General features: G+C 36.9%; 1 protein-coding gene across 1 annotated transcript; it reads left to right on the forward strand.

Annotated features, from left to right (window-relative positions):
- The first annotated feature begins 1245 nt into the window (after window positions 1–1245).
- LOC112050512 (uncharacterized) lies at window positions 1246–22084 on the forward strand. The gene is made up of 14 exons (XM_052884244.1): window positions 1246–1480; window positions 2113–2218; window positions 5748–5972; window positions 7842–8042; window positions 9535–9732; window positions 10356–10557; window positions 11292–11448; window positions 15074–15197; window positions 15869–16093; window positions 17671–17871; window positions 19488–19670; window positions 20253–20454; window positions 20836–21008; window positions 21768–22084. Exons 1-14 carry the CDS (start codon window positions 1386–1388, stop codon window positions 21897–21899), a joined length of 2424 nt encoding a protein of 807 aa, XP_052740204.1. The 5' UTR covers window positions 1246–1385; the 3' UTR covers window positions 21900–22084.
- Window positions 22085–22129: the final 45 nt, after the last annotated feature.

Consider the following 22129-nt stretch of genomic DNA (forward strand, 5'->3'; position numbering starts at 1 on the left):
AACGGTTCGTATCGTACTGACAAGAGAACGTATTCGTTTTTGAATTTCATATTCGTAGCGGGTACGACACCGTCATGTTCCGTACGCTCCATCTGTATATTATTGATTAATCTGTGTTAAATACAAAACACTTTAATGAGAAAATCAATTATATGGAATTTTATATTATAATAATGTAAGACAGAATTTAAAATGTTTCATTTTAGTAAACATAATATTTTGTATAATTTTAAATCGAGTGCTTAATTATTATCGATAAAACAGCCCTAGCTCAATTTAGAGACCAAACATGGTTACCGGAAGCCTCAAAAATATTTACTTGTCACATATCCTCTATTATTTATGTATCTAAGTGTAAATTAGCATGTAAAATAGCACTTATGTATAATAGTATTTATGTATCTAAGTGTAAATTAACATGTAAAATAGCACTTACATTTAAAAAGTAAACAAAGTCATAAAATATTTTTAGGGTACCTCCCCTACATGTAAAGTGGGGATGATTTTTTATTTTCTCGCTTATTTCATAGTATGGGGTATCGTTGGATAGGTCTTTAAAAGATATGAGGGGTCTTCTACCAACATTTTTCGATCTGAACAACAATTTACGAATATGGATTCGTATGTAAAATTTTAAGCTTGTATGAGCTAATTTTTGTTAGACTCAAGTGTCCCCACCTACTCGTACCATAGCTGGTAGACGGTGGGGACACTTTCACAAAAAGATTGTTTATGGATACGTGAAAAAATTCACGTAAAATAGAATACATAATGAAATTCTAGGGGAATCTAAACTAAGTAGCAAAAGAGATTTAAAGGCATTAGTCGATCAACTTCAAAAACGTAACTGGATGCATACTACTCGTAATTCCGTTGTTAATTAAAAAGATAAAGTTGTCAATAAGATAACTCACAGTTTGTTAAAACTAGAGAGCTGAAATTTTGAATGGGTATGTATAAAGTGGTAAAAAAATTGGGGTTCCTTTCCTACATCCAAACTGAGGATGAATTTTTTATCGTCAATCCCATGGTGTAAGGTATCGTTATCGGTACTTTTGTGCATTTCATAAGGGATTAAAGTGCTAACCTAATCTACGGAACTGCACTGCATGTGACCCGACACGTACTTGGCTGGTTTTTTTAGAAAGGTTTTTGAACGAGTCTTTAAAAGTCATAATCAAAGTGACAGCAATGATTAACGTAGACAGTGACAGTTACAATCACCTTTGCTTTTCTTTGACATCCGTGCAAATCAAAACAAATCCTGTTCAAGAGCGGTGAAAATATAAAAATAATTAAAAGATAAACATTTATTCTTATTGCGTAACACGCCTAAAGTGGACAAGTCTATCGGTGAATTATAAGTTTAAGTCATTTTGTGTAATATGAATAACATACTGTGTAAACTTTCGCATATAAGTGCTACATCAGGATTAATAAGGACCTTTTCTGTATCCACTACCAATAATGCTAATTTCTCGTAAGTAATTACTAAATATTTATGCGCTACAAACCATACAGCAGCCGCTTCTATAATTTTCGAAATAAATATATCCCTAATTTTATTTGATTTAAAATCCATAATAAAGAATCAAACTGCTGTGCGGTTTTTTAATTAATTGATGTCACCATAAATTAAGAGATTGTACAGTAATAAAACAAATTTGTAAATAACTTTGTAGCAATACTATTTACTTCTACAAATACTGGTTGGTTTCCACTTTTTTATTAATTTTCAGTGTAAATATACTTTTAAATTGGTTTTTATTAAAAAAAATATAGGTTATTAGCCATGTCTCGACTCTGACTTAACTAACCTGACCCTAACTCCTCCAAGTAAGCAAAGAGTTGGTGCTGACAGTATCGAGTTATAGGTAGGGATTACATGAAGACCGCTCAAGTCACTAGTGTCTAGTCTCTTAACACTGGAAATATTGAGGTTTGAATCTAAACTAATATTATAAAGAGGATATTTTGCATTAAGTCAAAAATAGAGCGGGTTGGAGACTAGTTGTGGTGGACAATTGGCCTAACCCCTTCCATTTTGAGAGGAGATTCAAGCTCGGCAGTGTGCCTAATATGGGTTAATAATGTATGTAATGTAAATTCCAGATGTAGGCTACTGGTGGTTGGCGGAGGTTCAGGAGGATGCTCAATGGCAGCTAAGTTTGCCAGGAAGCTGAAGAAAGATTCTGTTATTATCTTGGAACCAAGTTCTGTAAGTATATTTAGCAAACATTATATTGATAGATAGATGTGAAATAAATTTATTTTCTGTGAGACATAAATAAAACTTGTAATTCTTACACAGACCCAAATTCCAATAAACTTTTCTGCATACTGCACTCTGACACCACAGCATCATTTATCGAAAAATAATATTATGTCTTAGCATATTATGCTTAGAAGGCCTACAAAAACACTTCATGGTATATTTTGTGCCAAAAGAGACATTGTTGATCAATAGTGAAATAATGTTCTAATAGGATGAAACAGAAAGCAATATTTTTCATTCTGCAGCTTTATAATGTCTTTCTCTTGTCATCATTGAGTCCGGTTTTGAATTGGTCAGTCAGCAATGGTGTCCTGTGATCTTTTGCCATCATCCTCTCCTTGCACCACAACCACAAGGCTTTATATTGATGTGTTGTGTCATTGTGTTATGTGTCCAAAGAAATTGAGAATATGACTTTGGATGATAGAAGAAAGCATGGTTTTTGACTTTTAAACTACTTTTTTTTAAACTCTCTGGTGCAATGTAAGGGATATTCCCATATTTGCTGTAAATGTACAATATTGTATTATCTAATGTTGACATCTATATGTATTGCTGGCCAACAATGCCTTTCTGACATCACTGAGTAGCATTACTCATAATAAAAGATAAATATTAGTTTGTCACTTATGTTTCTCAGTATTCAAACAAATACCTACCTGTAATAACTTTAAATCAGTTATTTAATATGTTCTATACTTCATAGTTTTTTTGTATAGAAGAAATGATGGGTAAGTCCCATAAGATTTGTTGATTTGCTGGCTGTTAATAACCTTGATGTTCGAGCTACAGTTCTTTTCATGTAAGATGGTGCATGCGACAGTTCTTTCATTCTTGAAAGTTTGCAGCGATTCACGATAATAATGTGTTATGAATGTCATACAGGCGACTGTCACAGGACCCATGCTATCTGAAAAACACTTTATTTGTGATGATAAATATGAACATTCATTGTCAACCCTTATTCGGCTCACTGCTGAGCTCGAGTCTCCTCTCACAATTAGAGGGGTTAGGCCAATAGTCCACCATGCTGGCCCAATGCGGATTGGCAGACTTCACACACACAGAGAATTGAGAAAAATTCTCTGGTATGCAGGTTTCCTCACGATGTTTTCCTTCACCGTTTGAGACACGTGATATTTAATTTCTTAAAATGCACAGAACTGAAAAGTTGGAGGTGCATGCCCCGGACCGGATTCGAACCCACACCCTCCGGAATCGGAGGCATAGGTCATATCCACTGGGCTATCACGGCTCTAAAAATATTATATGAATAAAATATGACTATGACTGTTTGCTTGAAGAACAATCAGGACTAAGTAGAACAACTGTTCACGCAAAGCAGAGCCTCTGTGAATCATTTGGTGGAGGATAAAGTCACAGGCGTCTGCTACTCTAAGTTAGCTACAAAATATAACAACAGTAGGTTTTTTTACGTTCTTTACAAGTTAGCCTCTGAGTACAATCTTACCTGATGCTAAGTGATGATGCAATCTAAGATGGCGCCTCACACTAGCGAGACCTGGACCAATTGAGAAAACCTCAATCGGCCCAGCCGGGCATCGAACCCAGGACCTCGGTCTTGTAAATCCACCGCGCACACTACTGCGCCACAGAGGTCGTCAAACATAAGTAGGTGTGTGTGCAATGATCCAGGATTTTTTAATGAAGCCTAATAGGTCTAACCTTTTTTTTAAATTTATTTTCCTAAAGTCCTGTTGAATAATATATGTGTGATGAATGTATAGGGTATTATAGATAACTAATTAAGATTTACGTTGGCGGTGTATTGTTTTAGCTCTGTAATCTTTGTAATAACACATTTATCAATACCAACGTTAATAATACCAATAGATTGCAAACAGTTGCTAACTTGAACATGTTACTCGCGGCCTGCGAAGGTCATTGAGATGTACCAATGATGTTTCGTTAAATAGGTATGTCACACATTGTCCGTGCGCTTTGATTTTTAGGGTTCCTTACCCAAAGGGTGAAACAGAATAATTAAGACTCTGCTGTATCTCATTAACCTTGATAGTTAGGCAGTTGAAATTTTCACAGATGATGTATTTCTGTTGCTGCTATAGCAACAAACACTAAAAAACAGAATAAAATAAATATTTACTTTTGCCATTTCGATAAATAATGGTACGGAACCCTCCGTGCGCGAGTCTGACTCTACCTTGACTGGATATTATACGTACTGTTTTTAATTTTTAAAAATATATTTTACATATTTAAGAATCAAAAGATTCTAAAAAGTTATCTCCAACTAAGATTCTAATCATCTTTTTTTTAGAAAATTATCGTTAAAATAATTAGAGATATTATTTTCAAAACAATACCTGTTTTTATTAAACATATTTTATTATTTAAGCTTATTATAAATGCCATAAGTTATAATTTATTTAATAAGCTTACGATTTTTTTTTAAACCATTAAATGAATGATTTATTAACTAGGTTTCATCTTGATTTAAGTAGGTACTATAAAAAACTAGTCAACGACCACAAACGACACGACGTTTTATAACACATTTACGCGGAAACACACTTTGAACACACTTTCTGAAAATGAATTTGCATCTTTGCCTGTTTTCCTTATGATGACATTTTGAAAGGCTTGTCATTTTTGCACAGATAGCGAAGTGGTGCGCTTCACTTCGCTATATGTGCAACCAGCGGTTTTTTTAGGAAAATTCATCAAACAGCCAGTTTACTCTTAAAGTAAATTAATATTTTTGTGTTTCTGTTACTTATAAATTATTAAAATAAAAGAATCTCAGAAAGTTAATTTTATTAATTAAACTAGCGGACGCCCGCGACTTCGTCCGCGGAAAATTCAATGGGAACTCTCAACTACCCCTATCCTACCCTATAGATGTTGACCACTTTTCTGGCACAAAAACACTGCTAAGATTTAAAAATTTTATCTTATACTGAGAGATTTTGGAATAAAAACTAAATATTTCAATGCCGCCCCAAGACTCTAATTACCTCTTCCAAAGGATCTCTTTTGAAAACTGGATTGCTACTGGATGTTTTCTTTTTCTTTCTTGTTAAAGGCACTTTGTACTGCGATTGTTTCGCAATAACTCCGCCAATAGATATCAACGTAGTGGAAAAGATACATGATAATTGTTCAGTTGCGCTTTCTTTTCAATTCTTTAATATGGATAGAGACCGCTTGTTAGACCTAAACACCAAGACGACAGAGCTGAAAATTTTAAAGAATATCCAAATACATTTTCCCATGATTCGAATCTAGGATTTCATAATCTGTTAACTATAACGCGACTAATGTCAGCCACTGACGATCAAGTAATCTCGCAAGCGCTAACGGCATGACAACCGATAAAAATGATCGTGTGTTGGTCGCGATATGTATGACATCAAGTCGAATACACCATCACTTTCGTCGTTGATCGTCAGTGGCTGACATTACGAGTAAAAGGGTCATTATTTGTTCTCAGGATCACTACTACCAGCCTCTGTTCACCCTGGTGGGTGCGGGCGTGACGTCACTGTCGACCACGCGGCGCCAGGCGCGCGCTGTGCTGCCGTCGGCTGCCAACTGGCTGCAGGATTCTGCCCTCAGCATAGACCCCGCGAACGGGGTGCTCACCACTGTGAAGGGGGACACTATTCGTTACGAGTATCTGGTTGTAGCTGTTGGATTGGTCAACGATTATGGAAAGGTATTTTTTTTATGCAAATAGACTCGCGCTTGACTATGATCTAACCTGATGGTAAGTGTAGATACAGTCTACGATGGGACATGCTCGCCTAGAAGGTGTCTATTCACTCTTGTTTTGAAGATACCCAAGTTATAAGATTCAGATAACACAGATTTGATTTCTTTCCGAACTAACAAATCATCGCAGGTTAATTTTTCGTCGACTAGTTAATATTTTTAGTTCTTTATGATGATGGGCCTAAGATTTGAAAAGATTGTTTTTGCGTACGATTTCGATTACTCGATAGACATCGTACAGGAGCCAAAAAAGTCGTACAAATATTAAATCGTACGTTTGACAACACTGGGACGGACTGGCGTTTGTACGAGACAGTACGATATTGTGCGTCCGCAACGAATTCGCTGCGGATGCGCGGCGTGTTCGTTGCGCGCCCGTTACGTTTTTTTTTTTTATTCTCTACAAGTTAGCCCTTCACTACAATAATCACCTGATGGTAAGTGATGGTGCAATCTAAGATGGAAGCAGGCTATCTTGTTACGAGGAGGATGAAAAATCCACACCCCTTTCGGTTTCTACACGACATCGTACCGGAACGCTAAATCGCTTGGCGGCACGTCTTTGTCGGTAGGGTGGTAACTAGCCACGGCCAAAGCCTCCCACCAGCCAGACCTGGACCAATTAAGAAAACCTTAACCGGCCCAGCTGGGGATCGAAACCAGGACCTCCGTTTTGTAAATCCACCGCGCATACCACAGTGCCATGGAGGTCGTCAAAACGTATCCGTTGCGAGTCCGCTTTGACAACGCTCGCAAGCCGCTAGTGTGATAGCTGTGTTAGTTTTGACGCGCATGTGACTATATCTCTATTAAAAAATCTTTGGTGCTAAATAATAAAGTTGACAAAGTTGTTGCAGTATGATGTTCTTGTCTACTTACCGATATTGATATGATCTTCTCGACGTCACGTGTATAAATATAAAATATTGAACATCTTTTGTAATGAAAATCTTTTAAAACATTACCATGTCTAATTGTAATCTACTTACTATCATTATTATTATAAACATACCTGCCCTCCAAGACGTGTGTAAATGTTTTGATGTAGCAGCCCCCCTAGCCAAGTGGCACGTCGATTCTTTTTCTACGATCGCTAACGCTTTGAAAACTGGAAAAATGTATGGGAATGACTGATCTTGATCACGTGACCTGTCGATAGCAAATGTCATTCCCATATATCCTTCTGTTTTTCAAAGCGCTAGCGATCGTAGAAAGAGAATCGACGTGCCACATGGCTAGGGGGGCTGGTACATCAAAACATTCACACATGGCTTTTGTAGTGGCCACAGCTATGACTATATTCACCGAAGAGCATGACGTATCACTGAAAATGACATAATATTGCGTACAATAGCCTCGGTAACCAAGGCTGTACTCGTAATTTGTGGACTAATGCTAGTCCAGCCGGTGATTAGCCTATACGGTTTCGGCCAGGATTGAGACCTGGCTCAGCCTGGATATTTTATAATTTTTTTTACATAATTTTCTTTATTATAAACCCATGTTTAGCACACTGTTCGGCACGAGTCTCCACTTAAAATGAAAGGGGTTAAGCCAGAAGTACAACCCTCTGGCGCAATGTGTATTGAAAGACTTTACACATGTAGAGAATTAAGAAAATTCTCAGATATGCAGGTTTCCCTTCATAGTTTGAGTCTTAAAATTCAATTGAAATGTTCGAACGTCGAATTACTCATAATATAATAATACTCCCTCCGACTCCAAATGAAAGTCAGAGGTCATATCCAATAACACTGGGCTATCACATCTCTCACTCGGCTTGCTTTGAATATATATATTTTTTAATCCTCAGGTCCCCGGTTTAACAGAAGCGTTGAATGACAAGAACAGTGGCGTGTCGACAATCTTCTCGTCGGAGTACTGCGAGAAGACGTGGGCGGACATAAAGGGCTTCAAAGGCGGCGACGCGGTGTTCACTTTCCCCGACACGCCCATCAAGTGTCCTGGTGCGCCGCAGAAGATCGCTTACATGGCGGACGCGTATTTTAATAAGGTAAATAACCTCAAATCTCCAAAATGAGAATTTGAGGCGCCAACAGGCTAGTTGACACTTTTTTTTAATGGTCTTAAATAGTTCATTAACATTCTACTAGACTGTTTTTTTTTTAATTTTATATGTTTTTGACAATACAAGCCAAAACGCCCGTCAGCCATGTAAGTCTATATTTCAACTGTTTCATAACGTCACTATAATAAATCCCATACAAATGGAGTTTAAAATTAGTTCGACGTTCATCAAGTGTGTTAGTGACGTCACAAAATGGTCGACAGCGTTTTTGACGTTCGGAAAATTAAAAAAAATATGTGATATTTAAAGTTGTATAACAAATCCTTAACTTTTATTAATTGATATCGATATATTTCGAACCCTTATTCCATATCCTACACGAAATTAATATTGTTTCTATTAAATTTGATATGAGTCGACTACCCTATTGACGAAAATATATGTGGACATACATATAAACCGAAAGGTCATGACGGAATATCGGAAACCGGTTGACAGACAAAGATTATTAATTATAACTAGTCCGCCGTCTTAGATGTGCCGCCATGTTGGATTTGGACTGACGTCTCTTTAAATTTTCAATTACTCTTAGCAGGAGTACGTACCCATATTGTAATAAGTATACAAAATTTCTGCTCAATCGGTTGAAGATATCTGCTTCAAAATCGAGATTCAAGATTTCACCGTAACAAACATACTCGTACATACATACAGATATACATTGCCAGTTTAAAAAAAAACTTTTAATAAATATACGATTACAATTTTCAAATACACTGCTAACAAGTTTTTCTTGAAGTAATATTACTATAATCTTCAATATTGAATATCTGCAGACATCAGGTAGTAATCCTAGTTATCTTATCTATCGCAGTATTCGTTACAAAATCAAACGATTTCAATAGATATAGACATATCGTCATTATCTGATAATTATTATAAAATTTTATAATAATCTTCTCTGATATTAATCTATACTTACTATAATTAGGTTAATCTCAAAAACTACTCATTCGATATATCCAAATTATGTTAAAGGCACCTGATTTTACTTCGGATAGTATTAATAAATGTATTGTTAAGCGCAAAATTCGACAATGGCCGATAAATTCCGCATTTGTTTTCATATTTCCGGTAAAGCACGAGAAAAGTTTTTATGAGGAAAAATATTGAAATATTACGAGAAATATAAGTTTTCTTTAGTATATTATTATTATATTACGTGACAATGCAGTCTAAGATAAAAACGGTCCTATTTGGAAAAGGTACAAAATTCTATCCATACCTCCGATGGTTTCACCGTGGTATCGTACCGGCCTAAGTCCGTCTTTGCCGGTAGGATGTTAAGTAGCCACGGCTGATGCCTACCAGTACAACAACATCACTTCTCTTTACATAAAAATTACAGATGTGACAGAACGAAGTCTCTCTCGACTTAAAGTAGTAAATATTAATTAATTAATTTAATATTTCCCAGTCGAACGTCCGATCAAAGTCGAACATCACATATAACACGTGCCTGCCCGTCATATTCGGCGTGAAGAAATACGCAGATGTGCTCCTCAAAGTGGCGGAACGCAAGAAAATCGCCCTCAACTACAAGACTGTGCTAAAGGAAGTTCACAGTGACAAGAAGGAAGCTGTGTTCGTTACAGCTTGTGAGGGAAATGATAAGGTAGGATTTTAAATACCATACTGATTCTAAATCTAAATTGGCCTATACATACATATCTAATGACATAAATAATGACTTATACCCGGAGGGGTGGGCAGTGTCCTTACACTTTCTACGATCCTAGCATTCTCCTTTACTTCTTCCATTTGCAATAATCTTTTCATATAAGTTCTACAGTCTAAGTTGCATTTAGTCCTGGATTTAGACCAGGATTTCTATGGTTCACTTTAAGTAGTCTTCTTTAATTCATCCTCTCCACGTGTCTAAAACATCTAAGCATACTTTTCTCGCTTTTAATAATAAAATTTTTATACCACAATATTTTCTTTGTACACTATTTCTTATTTTTCCTTACCTCATTCAGTGATAGGTACTACATTCATACTCCTCAATATCAAACCCAACTTTCACTACCCTACTACATAAGGGTTGCCTCTAATACTTCTTTATGCCGGTCTTTTTCAACACCTTCTAGCTATTCAGGCATATTCCTGCCAAATTTCAAGTCTCAACGTCTAATTTTACAAACAAACTAACTCTTCAGCTTTATACTAAAAGTATATATATATATATTAGTATATATTCGTCTAGATAAATCGGACTCAAAGTATTTTTTTTTGTAGACAACAACCCAACGTTACGACATGTTACACGTGACGCCGCCAATGAAAACTCCAGAGTTCCTGCAGAACAGCAAAGAGCTGGTGGACGCGACCGGCTTCCTCACAGTGGACAAATACACCCTGCAGCACACCAAGTACCCGAACATATACGGCATTGGAGACTGCACTAATACGCCTAATAGCAAGACTGCAGCTGCCATAGGTAAGTGGGAAGTTAGACTGTTGCTGCCATATGTACTTGGGGTACTAGACTGTAGCTGCCATTAGTAAGAGTACTTCCCTTTTTTATGATAAAGCCTGACAACATAAATAACTTTGTCTGGAGACGCCATAATCCGCCAATGAAAAACCGGAGTTCCTGCAGAAGAGCAAACAGCTGGTGGATGAGACCAGCTTCCTGACAGTGGAATAAGACCCGCTGTAGCAAACCAAGTACCCACACACGGAAACTGCATGCAACTATAAGAAATTGTAATTTTGTCATCAATTGTATATTATAATATTGCATGATATTTTTTTTTAAGAGCAACTGTTGAGTTTCTTGCCGGTTTCTTCTCAGCAGAATCTGCCTTCCGAACCGCTGGTAGAATCTTTACAAATAGTCAACTGACGTATCAAAAGTACTTGTAAACTGAGCCTACTTAAAATAAATGATTTTTTTGCACTAATATGCCTAATAGCAAGACCTTATGTAAGAATGCCTGACTAAAAGTATAAACAACCTTGCCTAGTTTGTATCCCTCTCTTTTAAAAAGAATGCTATTGGTCGAAAATATGTCTTTCTCTCGTCACAAGATATTTCTTTGACGTATTTTATGTTTGGCGTGCGTTGTATACATAGTGTATACAGTTAAGAAAACATGTCAAAACAGTACCTATTTAAAACATTTAATTTTGCGTCTAAGCTATTGCAATGAATTACTTATATTGTTCCAGCCAAACAAGGCTACGTGTTAGAGCACAACCTCCTCAGTACGATGAGGAGGAACAACCCTCACGAGAAGTACGACGGCTACGGCGCGTGCCCGCTCGTGACGTCATACAACACGTGCGTGCTCGCGGAGTTCGTGTACGACGGCGTGCCAAGGGAAACGCTACCTATAAACCAGGTAATAGAGTTTAAATTACTTTGTCGACTAACTGCCTCGTTGGTTGGCCTTTGTGGCTTTGGATCACGTGGTTCTCGAATCCTAGGTTGAGCCAGTTGCGCTATGAAGTGCTGAGCTTCTCTTCCTTCTAAGTTGAGCAAAGTTGATGGTGTTACACCTCCTTGCCTCGGAGAGCACGTCAGGCTGTCGCTCCCGGTCGCTTACCACTACGATCTGCGGGCCTATTATGAATACCAGTGTACCATTCAAATCCATGAAATAACTAAGTTAGATGATAACGAACGCGAAAATACAATGTAAAACGATGATAAACGGTGATTGATTGTTATTTGAATGGTAAACTGGTAAACATAATAACCCTGCTGTATTATTTAACCTTTTTTAACGATCCCGATAACTCCCTACAATATTCACTGAATTTTTTTAAAGAAAAATACATACAACCCTTTTAACCCTTCTAATCCCATGAAATATTTTATAAGGCAAATAACGTTTGCCGGGTCGGTTAGTTTCTTTAATTAAAATCGTAAAAATATCCACAGGCGCGGGAAAGTGTGTTGGCGTATTACATGAAGAAACACTTATTCCCATTCTTATACTGGAACTTTATGCTGAAGGGATACTACAATGGGCCGGAGTTCGTACGAAGAATCATCAACCCTTTCGCCAAATAAAAGGACCAATGTCGCCACAATTATAGACTTTAATGACATGTAATAAAGACTAATATATAATGTATTTTGTATATAACTGAACTTTTAATACAATGAAACGTAATATGTACGTAAATGTCTTATAAAAGGTCGAAGCAAACATAATACCTATCTTGAACATGAAATCAAAAGACTTGCATAGTTTAGTTTTGTTTCATTTCTTTTTTTCATGCTGGTTTTTCTGTAACTACATATTCTTAAATATAGAGGGATAAGAAAAAACGTTTTTAATGGAAGACAAGTTGAAAAAGTGTCCAGTTTGTAATCTGCAGATCAACTAACTGCTCTTCAAGATACGCTCCAAAAGGTATCGATTTAACTATGATTACATGTCTCTCTTTCGTCCCATCGCAACTCTAATCGCAAAAGAGAGTATAAATATATCACTCTCTTTCGTCATGTCACAAGGAAATATATAGCATGAATATTGCATAAATATCGCTTCCTTTCGTCATGTCACAACGCCATAGATAGCATGAATATCGCTCTGTTTTTCGTCTCAGCGCAATGAAATAGATGGCATGAATATCGCTCGGTTTTAGTCTTAGCGCAACGAAATAGATAAGTAATGAATATCGAAACAGATTGTTTAAATATCGCTCTCTTTCGTCATATCGCAACAAATGAGATAGTTTAAATATATCGCCCTCTCTTTCGTCATGACACAACGAAGTAGATAGCATGAATCGAATCTCTTTTTCGTCTCAGCGCAACAAAATAGATTAGTATGAACATGGAAACAGATTGCATTAATATCGCTCTCTTTTGTCATATCGCAACAAAAGAGGTAGTATAAATATATCACTCTCTCTTTCGTCATATCACAACTAAATAGATAGCATAAATATACTCTCTTTTTCGTCTCAGCGCAACGAAATACGAGTAGAAGCATGAATATCGAAACATATCGCATAAATATCGCTCTCTTTCGTTATATCGCACAGACACAGAGAGCATAAATATCGCACTCTCATTCATCCCATTGCAACAATAGAATCATCTCGTTATCTCTTGGAGCGCATCATAAGCCTAATGATTGTGCTATTGGAGGTCAGGAAATGACACACACATCTACTGAAAAAAAAAAACGGTGATGGAAAAGAAAATTAATGATCTCGATCGATCGCGCGTTTTAAAATTATTAGTTGGTCATTTATAAGTGTAATTTGCGCATCGACCTTGAATGCATGACTATATGAATATATTTTCTTTTTAAATCTGATTTGTTCAGATTTATAAATAAAATTATGGACTGTTAATATCTGAAATGATTTAAGGCGCTTTGTATAAGTTACGACTGAGTGACTTAAACGTAACGAGTTATTTCTTGAAAGTTACATTGACTGAATAAAAAATTAAATATTCGTATTTGTAAAATAACGAAAAATTTATATTTATTATGGGAGTTACTAGTAAGTAGTCGTTTCAATTGTGATGTTAAATTAAATAGGTCCATACTTGCTTTATTTTCGTCATAATAGTAGTAGATAATGAGATTATTTAAATTTAAAATATTATATTGATAGTACATTCTAAATTAATTGTAGACCGTATGGCGTACTGTGACAGTTTTATAGTGTGTAATTGAAAAATATATCTATTACAAAATTGTTATATATAAGAATATATTGTATTGTTACTAAGATGGATTTATTTACAGTTTTCTTTTTCATGTATATCGACTATTTTTATATTAAACATGTAATAAATGTTTTATTTATGTCACGGTTATATTTTATTGATCGGTAATATTTACGATGGTCATGCGTTTTTGACAATAATTATGATAATAAAATAATAATGTAAATCTGTCAAAAATAATTAAATTCCTGTGTAGTTGCCGTCCAATGGGTACATTTTGTAAATCTTTTAATGTTTGTAACCGTGCCACTTTGCAACTAAACTGTAAATTGAACTGCAATAGAAATGAATTCAGGTAATTAACATAATATAACTATTTCTATATAAAGAGCCATGATAACCCAGTGGATATAACCTCTGCCTTCGATTCGGGAGGCGTAGGTTCGAATCCAGTCCGGGGCATGCACCTGCAACTTGCATTAAAAAAAGAACATCCTGAGGAAACCTGCATACCTGAGAATTTTCTTAATTCTCAACGTGTGCGAAGTCTGCTAATCCGCATTGGGCTGCTATTATTTGGTTGACTATTAGCCTATCTTTCATTCTGAGAGGAGACTCGTGCTCAACGGTGAGCCGAATAAGAATATAGGTTGTTGATGATGAAACGACTAAATTGATTTTCCTAGGAGTTTAGAAAGTATAGATTACCACATCGATTGTGAATATTAATCTTTCTAATCCTTGGCCGAAACATGTAACGTTAGACGAACTATTCTAGATAGTCAATGATTTTTTCTACTAGATATGGCACTAGCAAATTTATTTAAACTTAATAATGCCTACAATGTCGAGTTATGTGTTCAAGAAGTGTAAAAACCATATATAGTTACATAAATATGTAATTATCTTAGTAAACATAAAATTGTGCATGTATGCGCTTAGTGGATTAGCGAAGTTTGGAACACTTTGCGATGATTTTGGAAGGAATGTACACGTAACATATCTAATAGTAGGTATAAAATCAATGAAGGTACTCCGTGCAGCATTACAGTTAAAACAGTAGGTACAGTTCAGAGGGCCTAGTGGCAATTTTCAATTTTTTCATACTGTGACTATCGCGTAAACGTAAACGCGAATTTGTAAGGAATGGAAACCGTTGTGCAGAGGTGCCACTAGATGGCGTTGTTACAACTCCTTGGAAATTCGCGTTTACGTTTACGCGATAGTCACAGTATGAAAACATTGATAACTCCCACAGCACACAGTACAGTACAGTCCGCGTTACAATGTAAATTAAATAGTTTGAATTATTGAGGAGTTACCGATGTTTTAGATGTAAGTTGCTGGTAGTGGGCGGCGGCGCGGGCGGTTGCAGCATTGCGTGGCGGTTTTCAAAGAGATACAATAAGGACGACATTATCCTAATTGAGCCAAACAAAGTAAGGAAAAATTTGAAACACTGTACTGAATCTATTTTGAGCGAAAGGTGCTCAAAATGTGTTTTATTTTATCATTTAGAACAATTTCTAGATTTAATAAAGTGATTTCGATTTCAGTTAAACTCTTACGATGTTTCCAATAAGGAATATCCAATTTGTTGGTCGCTAGGCTGGACTCTTGTATAGTAGATATTTACTTGAAACATTTTGTGTCATATTTTGGTTTTAAAGCAAATGCAACCAATGTCTGAGTTGTTTGGGTGCAGGGCAGTGTATTTCTCAATTTTTTTTGCTAGGCTAGGCTTCTGGTATAGACAGATAACAAAAATAATTTAGAAAGAAAATATTACTTATCTCAATGAATCTTTTTATAAGAACGAATTCTAAATAGGAAATTTCATAGCCTGTAAGAAGAGAAGATTGGTCCGTGAGCTTTAGCGTTTTTCAATTATTTTGTAATTCGCCCTGTAGGCTGTAGTAATTCATTAATAAATAGGCTAAGCCCTCATTCGCACGAGAGTTTATATAACGGACGTTAAAAAAGCGTTCCAATATAGTATGAAGTTAAATGAAGGTCTATCCTTCGCCTAAAATTGAAAATATAAGATTGCTAGAAAAAAACGTTGTTGTGTGACGTCATAATGAAATTCAAAACTTGAAGTTCTCTCTAGGATCATTATTACCAGCCACTGTTCACGCTAGTGGGGGCGGGTGCGAAGGAGTATTCCCAAAGTCACAAGCCAATGAAGTCCATACTGCCCAGAAATGTCCTTTGGCTGCGGGACAAAGTGGATGACTTCGATCCTTGCAACAATTCAGTATACACGGCGTGTGGACACAAATTACGATACGATTATATGGTGGTAGCTGTTGGATTGAAGAATGATTACGATCAGGTTGGTCTTGAACATAGAGTTACTTGTAGGACCTAAATTCCTTCTTGATTTTTTTAATATTTTTCTTCAAGTGTTGTTTAAATAGATTCATATATTTTTCTCACTCGAGCTATTCTTGTTTAAATTATGAAGCTTCGTTTCCTGCCAACCAATTGTCAATTTTGCGAAATTTTCCACTCTACCAACAAAGACGCGTTAAGATTAAGAAGAGGTGACACTTGAGTTAGCGCTCTAAAAGGCCCTACTCACACATCTGCCGCAGGGTCAATCTAGGGTGTAGGAGTGGGGATGACCCTTAATTGCATCCTTAATTGTGATGTGTGTAGGCATGCCGGGGCAATTTGGGAGGATGGCCCTGCGGCAGGGCGGCAGGGGCGCGAGACTATCCTTGATCCCTAAGTCGTCCCTGCCGTCGGTGCGTGTGTAGCGCGATTGGGGCAATTTCTCAGTCAGTTTGTCAGCAGCTGTCACACGGAGTGCACGTACAAACAGCGTAGAAACAAAATGTGTACTTTTATAATATTCATGTGGCATAACTCACTTCTTTTCTGTAGCCATTTCTTCACCCAGTATCTCCTTTTCCTTTTTTTTTGAGGTAGCACCACAGAAAGCGCCAAGGCTATTCCAATGTTTTGAGTGGTCGATAATATGGGTGCCATTCTCAATACGTGTGCTCAGCTCGGCTTATTCTGGAACACTGCACGGCAGGCAAGTGTGTAGAGATACTTCCGATATCGGCACAACCGCCGTGCACCCTAGATTGCCCCTGCGGCAGTTGTGTGAGTAGGGCCCTAAGACTGCATTGTCACTTAAAATTAGGCGCGATCACATTTGAACGTGCCGTGATAGCCCAGTGGATATGACCTCTGCCTCCAATACCGGAGGGTGTGGGTTCGAATCCGGTCCGGGGCATGCACCTCCAACTTTTCAGTTGTATGCATTTTAAGAAATTAAATGAGACACGACATGTGTCTCAATCGGTGAAGGAAAACATTGTGAGGAAACCTGCATACCAGAGAATTATCGTAATTCTCTGCGTGTGTGAAATCTGCCAATCCGCATTGGGCCAGCGTGGTGGACTATTGGTCTTACCCCTCTCATTCTGAGAGGAGACTCGAGCTCAGCAGTGAGCCGAATATGGGTTGATGACGACGACGACATTTGAACGTTCACTAAAAGTGGAATAGAAAGTAGACACATATTAATAAAAAACTAAAATTATTGCTTTGCCTCATATGTTCAGCCGTGATAGCCCAGTGGATATGACCTCTGCCTCCGATTCCGGAGGGTGTGGGTTCAAATCCGGTCCGGGGCATGCACCTCCAACTTTTCAGTTGTGTGCATTTTAAGATATTAAATATCACGTGTCTCAAAAACGGTGAAGGAAAACATCGTGAGGAAACCGGCATACCAGAGAATTGGCCTAATCCCTAAACGTAATCCCTCTCATTCTGAGAGGAGACTCGAGCTCAGCAGTGAGCCGAATATGGGTTGAGAATGATGATGATGATGACGTTTAAGGAAGCATGTCCCCGGTGGCAGCGTTGCTAAATGAAGGTGTTTTTCTCTAAATTTAGATTCTCGGTTTGAAAGACTCTCTAAGAAACCCCACCGCTCCAGTATCCACAGTGTATTCGCCGGAGTATTGCCAGAAGTGTTGGTGCTGTGTGCAGAACTTCAAAGGTGGGCTGGCGATATTCACGTTCCCAAAAAAAGCAGCGAAATGCTCGGGAGCTGCACAGAAGATTATGCATCTAGCTCATGATTATTGGAAAAAGGTAAACGGTGTCACTTAATTTACCTACAGTGAGCAGAAATCGTAAGCCCAAGGAATTATTAAGATGACTTCTTACTTTTAAATAAATCGCGTGAGACTTCCATCTATACTTAATTTTACTTAATATTATAAAGAGGTAAAGTTTGTAAGTTTGTAAGTTTGTCACATTTTTTAAATGGGGTAATCTTCGGAACTACTGGTCCGATTTCAAAAATTCTTTCACCAGTAGAATGCTACATTATCGGGGAGTGCTATAGGCTATTTTATATTAGTATGATATATATTCGCCGAGTAAATACAGTTTTTGTCATACAGGTCGGACCGAAAATTCTCTTAAGCAGACTTATTCGCATGCGCTGCCTTAACCATTGTGTAAAATTGAAATTAATGTATGGAGACTTTATGTATCTCTAAAAGTTCTACAAAAAAGTCCGCGACACCATATATCTACCTTCTATATATTAGCAGATATAGTACCTTTTGTGTTTTAAAAATTATTAAATTTATATACTTCGGTTTGCGTCATTATTTATGCTACTTAACTTAAATCCTTATCAAAATAAATTATTTAATAATCACAAGGATATTATGGAGATAAGATTTGCCCTTTACAGTATGTTAATTAGTTAAATAGTTTCGGAGATAATAAAAAATTTCTAAAAGACGCAGAAAATCCGCTACATGACGCCCCGCGCTTTCAATTACGTATTTCCCGTTCCTGTGTGAATATGGGAATCAAACATAGCCTATGACACTCGCAAATAACGTAGCTTTCTATTGGTAAAACAATCTTTCAAATCGGTCCAAAGGTAGATCCAAAGATTATAATTTTAGCATAGAAGTCTCTATTTTCCTTTGTCATCGCACCACGCTCATAGGGCTGGACCGATTTTGCTAAGGGTAGGGGTAAGGTAGGGAAGGTATAGGGTAGGGTAGGGTACAGGTAGGGTAGGGGTTGTGTATGGGTAGGGTAGGGGTAAAGGTAGGGTAGGGGTAGGGCAGGGTAGGGGAGTGTATGCCTAGGTTAGGGGTAGGGTAGGGGTAGGACCTACCCCTATCGTAGGGGTAGGGAAAGGGAAGATTACGGGTAGGGTAGGGGTAGGATACAGTAAGGGTACGGGTAGGGTAGGAGTAGGGTAAAGGTAGGAGATCGATACTGAAGCCTATTTTCTATTTCTTGTCTGTCTGTTTGCCTTTTTTTAGCCCGGGCATCACGCCGAAACTACAGAATGAATTCAAATGATACTTAAGACGATTTGAGACCATAATACGTAGAAGGATAATAGGATACTTTTTGTCACGAAAACAAAATCAGAAATGGGTGAAGTAGGGGTAGAAAGTTTGTACGGAAAGTCCTTAATTTTTCTAGGTACATTTGTAAATGTAAAATGATAAGTGGACTATTTATTAGGTATAAGTTATAAAACTTGCAAAATAGAATGTGAAATAGGGGTTGAAAGTTTACATCGATTTTTACGCGGACGAAGTCGCGGGCGTCCGCTAGTGTTATTATATATTTCTTGTAGGTACATTTAGATTCTTAAAGGTTATCAAAAATTGTATTAGGTATAAGATTTGATCAGTGTTAACTATTTATTATCTGTTTATTTTTTTCAGAAAAATCTCCACGATTCCACTAACATAACATATAACACAGCAGGAGATATGCTATTCGGTGTGCCAAAGTACGCGACGCCTCTGACCAAAGTAGCCTGGGATAAAGATATCGCACTGAACTACAAACTCGAGTTAATTGAGATTACTCCGAAAAGAGCCATATTCCTCGATTGTAACGAACAGGTGAGTCGCATGACATTATACACCTTGCAATAAAGTAAGTTAGTACTATATGGTGATACGGATATTATATCATCAGTAGAGCTCCTAAATACGGAGATGTAGAGAATAGACTGAGTCATATAGGCTTTTCTTTATTTCTTGGAGGTGTAGGTTTCTCCTTATGAAGAGCTTCTTTTTTATACTTTAGATAGGCACACCTGCGCTTGACTATAATCACGCCTGATGAAAAGTAGTGATAAGGTAGACTTCATCATTGCTTTTCATTGCTGTTGCCTTTCAACTTTGCAACTTGCCTAGAAAATGTAGGTACCTACCTAGCCCTGGAAGGTGTTTAAATTATAGATGCAAAAAATAAACATATTTATTTTGTTCTCTTATTTTGAAATTATAAACTATAGTTTAAAATCTGACTATAATGGCGTTAGCGTGAAATGTGAACTAAGAAAACTCTTCCTTAGTTCATATTTCACGCTTTTTTTTAATTTTGGATAAATTTTAACGTGTTACAGTAGCTTCAGCAGCAGTAGTACTTTCATACAGAGAAAGCTCTCTTATTCTTTTCAAGATAGTATTTGATTTTAGACGGTAACCCTCCCGTACAATTTCCTGCACGTAACTCCGCCCATGTCGCCGCCCGTCTGCCTCACTAAATGCGAAGAGCTCACCAACCAGGAAGGGTTTCTAGACGTGGACAGGCACACCTTGCAACAGAGGCGATACTGCAACATATACGGCGTGGGAGACTGTACCAGTTCGCCTAACAGCAAAACCGCGGCAGCTGTGGGTGAGATCTGATCATGATTTGATCAATTTTTGGGAAGAAGTTTACTTAAAGATTGTTTAATGTGTTAAAAGACACTGGCTTGAATGCAAGTACTGCTTAAGTACTCTATACTTATCTACTTTACCTCAAGACTCCTCCTGATGCTACAGCATCCCATGGAACGAAATCATCAATGGTTTCTTTCTATTAATTCAGGGTAAAAACCCCAAAGAACAGTTACGGGATACGGTACAGTTAGAACAATAGACACAATAATTTAAACGTTCAAGTGGTTTTTCAGTTAGAAAGACGTTTTATACCAAATCTTTTACGTTAGTATAAAACGTTCATGGATTATAAATTTTAATTTTTAGTATGAAAAGTGTTATATGTATGTTTTAGCCAAACAAAGCTATGTAGTGGAACAGAATCTGTGGCGCACTATGTACGGCAAAGAGCCGATTGCCAAATACGACGGCTACAGCGCCTGCCCCATACTCACGTCCTACAAGAGAGGGATACTTGCGGAGTTCGTATACGATAGGATACCGTGCGAGACATTCGCTTTTGACCAGGTGAGACAGTTTAGAATAATTAGGCAATTTACTCGTAACTATTGAATTTAATACATATTATAAGACAAAGACTTCGCACGTTGTCTGCGATAACCTCAAAGACAAAACGGATTTTCATTTGGTTTCCACAAAAATATTAATCAAAACATTTTGGAGCAACTCGTAGACTTTATTTCATTAAAACTGGGCGAAGGGAAAAATATTCGGTATCCAGATTAGATCCAGAAGTCTTTCATCATGATAAAATTACAAAAAGTTTAGATTCCAAAGTTGATTGCCATGTCAATCAAGCAATTTGCCGCAATTGACGCCTAGAAACCAGTATTTTTTTCCGTGTTGAATAATCTATAAAAATTACTACGTTAATTCAGTTAGTGAAAATCCAAGTTTTAGACAAACTCAAATAACTCAACAAATATTTTTTTTAAAAAGGATGTTTCTTACTTGATACTATCCCATAATAACTGAGACTGCATCGATACTGCAGTACTAAGTACATAAGTACTAAGTTGTCCATAAAAAACAACATTTGCAGAAAAGTAATCGATGTTTCATAGTTTTTATCGTGTTCGTCGGTTAAATAGCTCGGTAAAAATACCTTTTTGTGTAGTTGAATGGTGTAAAAAACGGTCAAAAACTTCTAGTTTAGTAAAAGATATATACCAAATCTAAGCTCGTTTTCCTCATAAAATGACAGATAATTTTGTTCGTAAATTTGGGCGCGATACTGGTCCTTCTCTAATTGGTCTGAGTTTGCAGAGCAAAGAGCGACGTTTGGTTGGACATCTAAACAAGTACATATTTCCCCACTTATATTGGAAGAGACTCATAAAGGGCAAGTGGAACGGACCCACCACGCTCCGGAAGATAACCAACCCATTTAAGACTTAAAACACGTAAAACATCGAAAATATTTTATTATATACATCAACTTTGGATATTAGCTAGTAATATACCTTAAAACTAATAGTAACTTATGTAAAGTAATAACTTCTTTCAACTTACGTACGAATGTGTATTTATCGACTGTTTTGTAATAGTGCCAAAACTCTTTGTTAATCTAAATATAGGGTGTAAAACTCTTTTGTTATTTGACTGTACACGAATCCTTCCCTGCATTA

Source organism: Bicyclus anynana, chromosome 11 (assembly GCF_947172395.1).
Source record: "Bicyclus anynana chromosome 11, ilBicAnyn1.1, whole genome shotgun sequence".
In the NCBI taxonomy this organism is placed as follows: domain Eukaryota; kingdom Metazoa; phylum Arthropoda; class Insecta; order Lepidoptera; family Nymphalidae; genus Bicyclus; species Bicyclus anynana.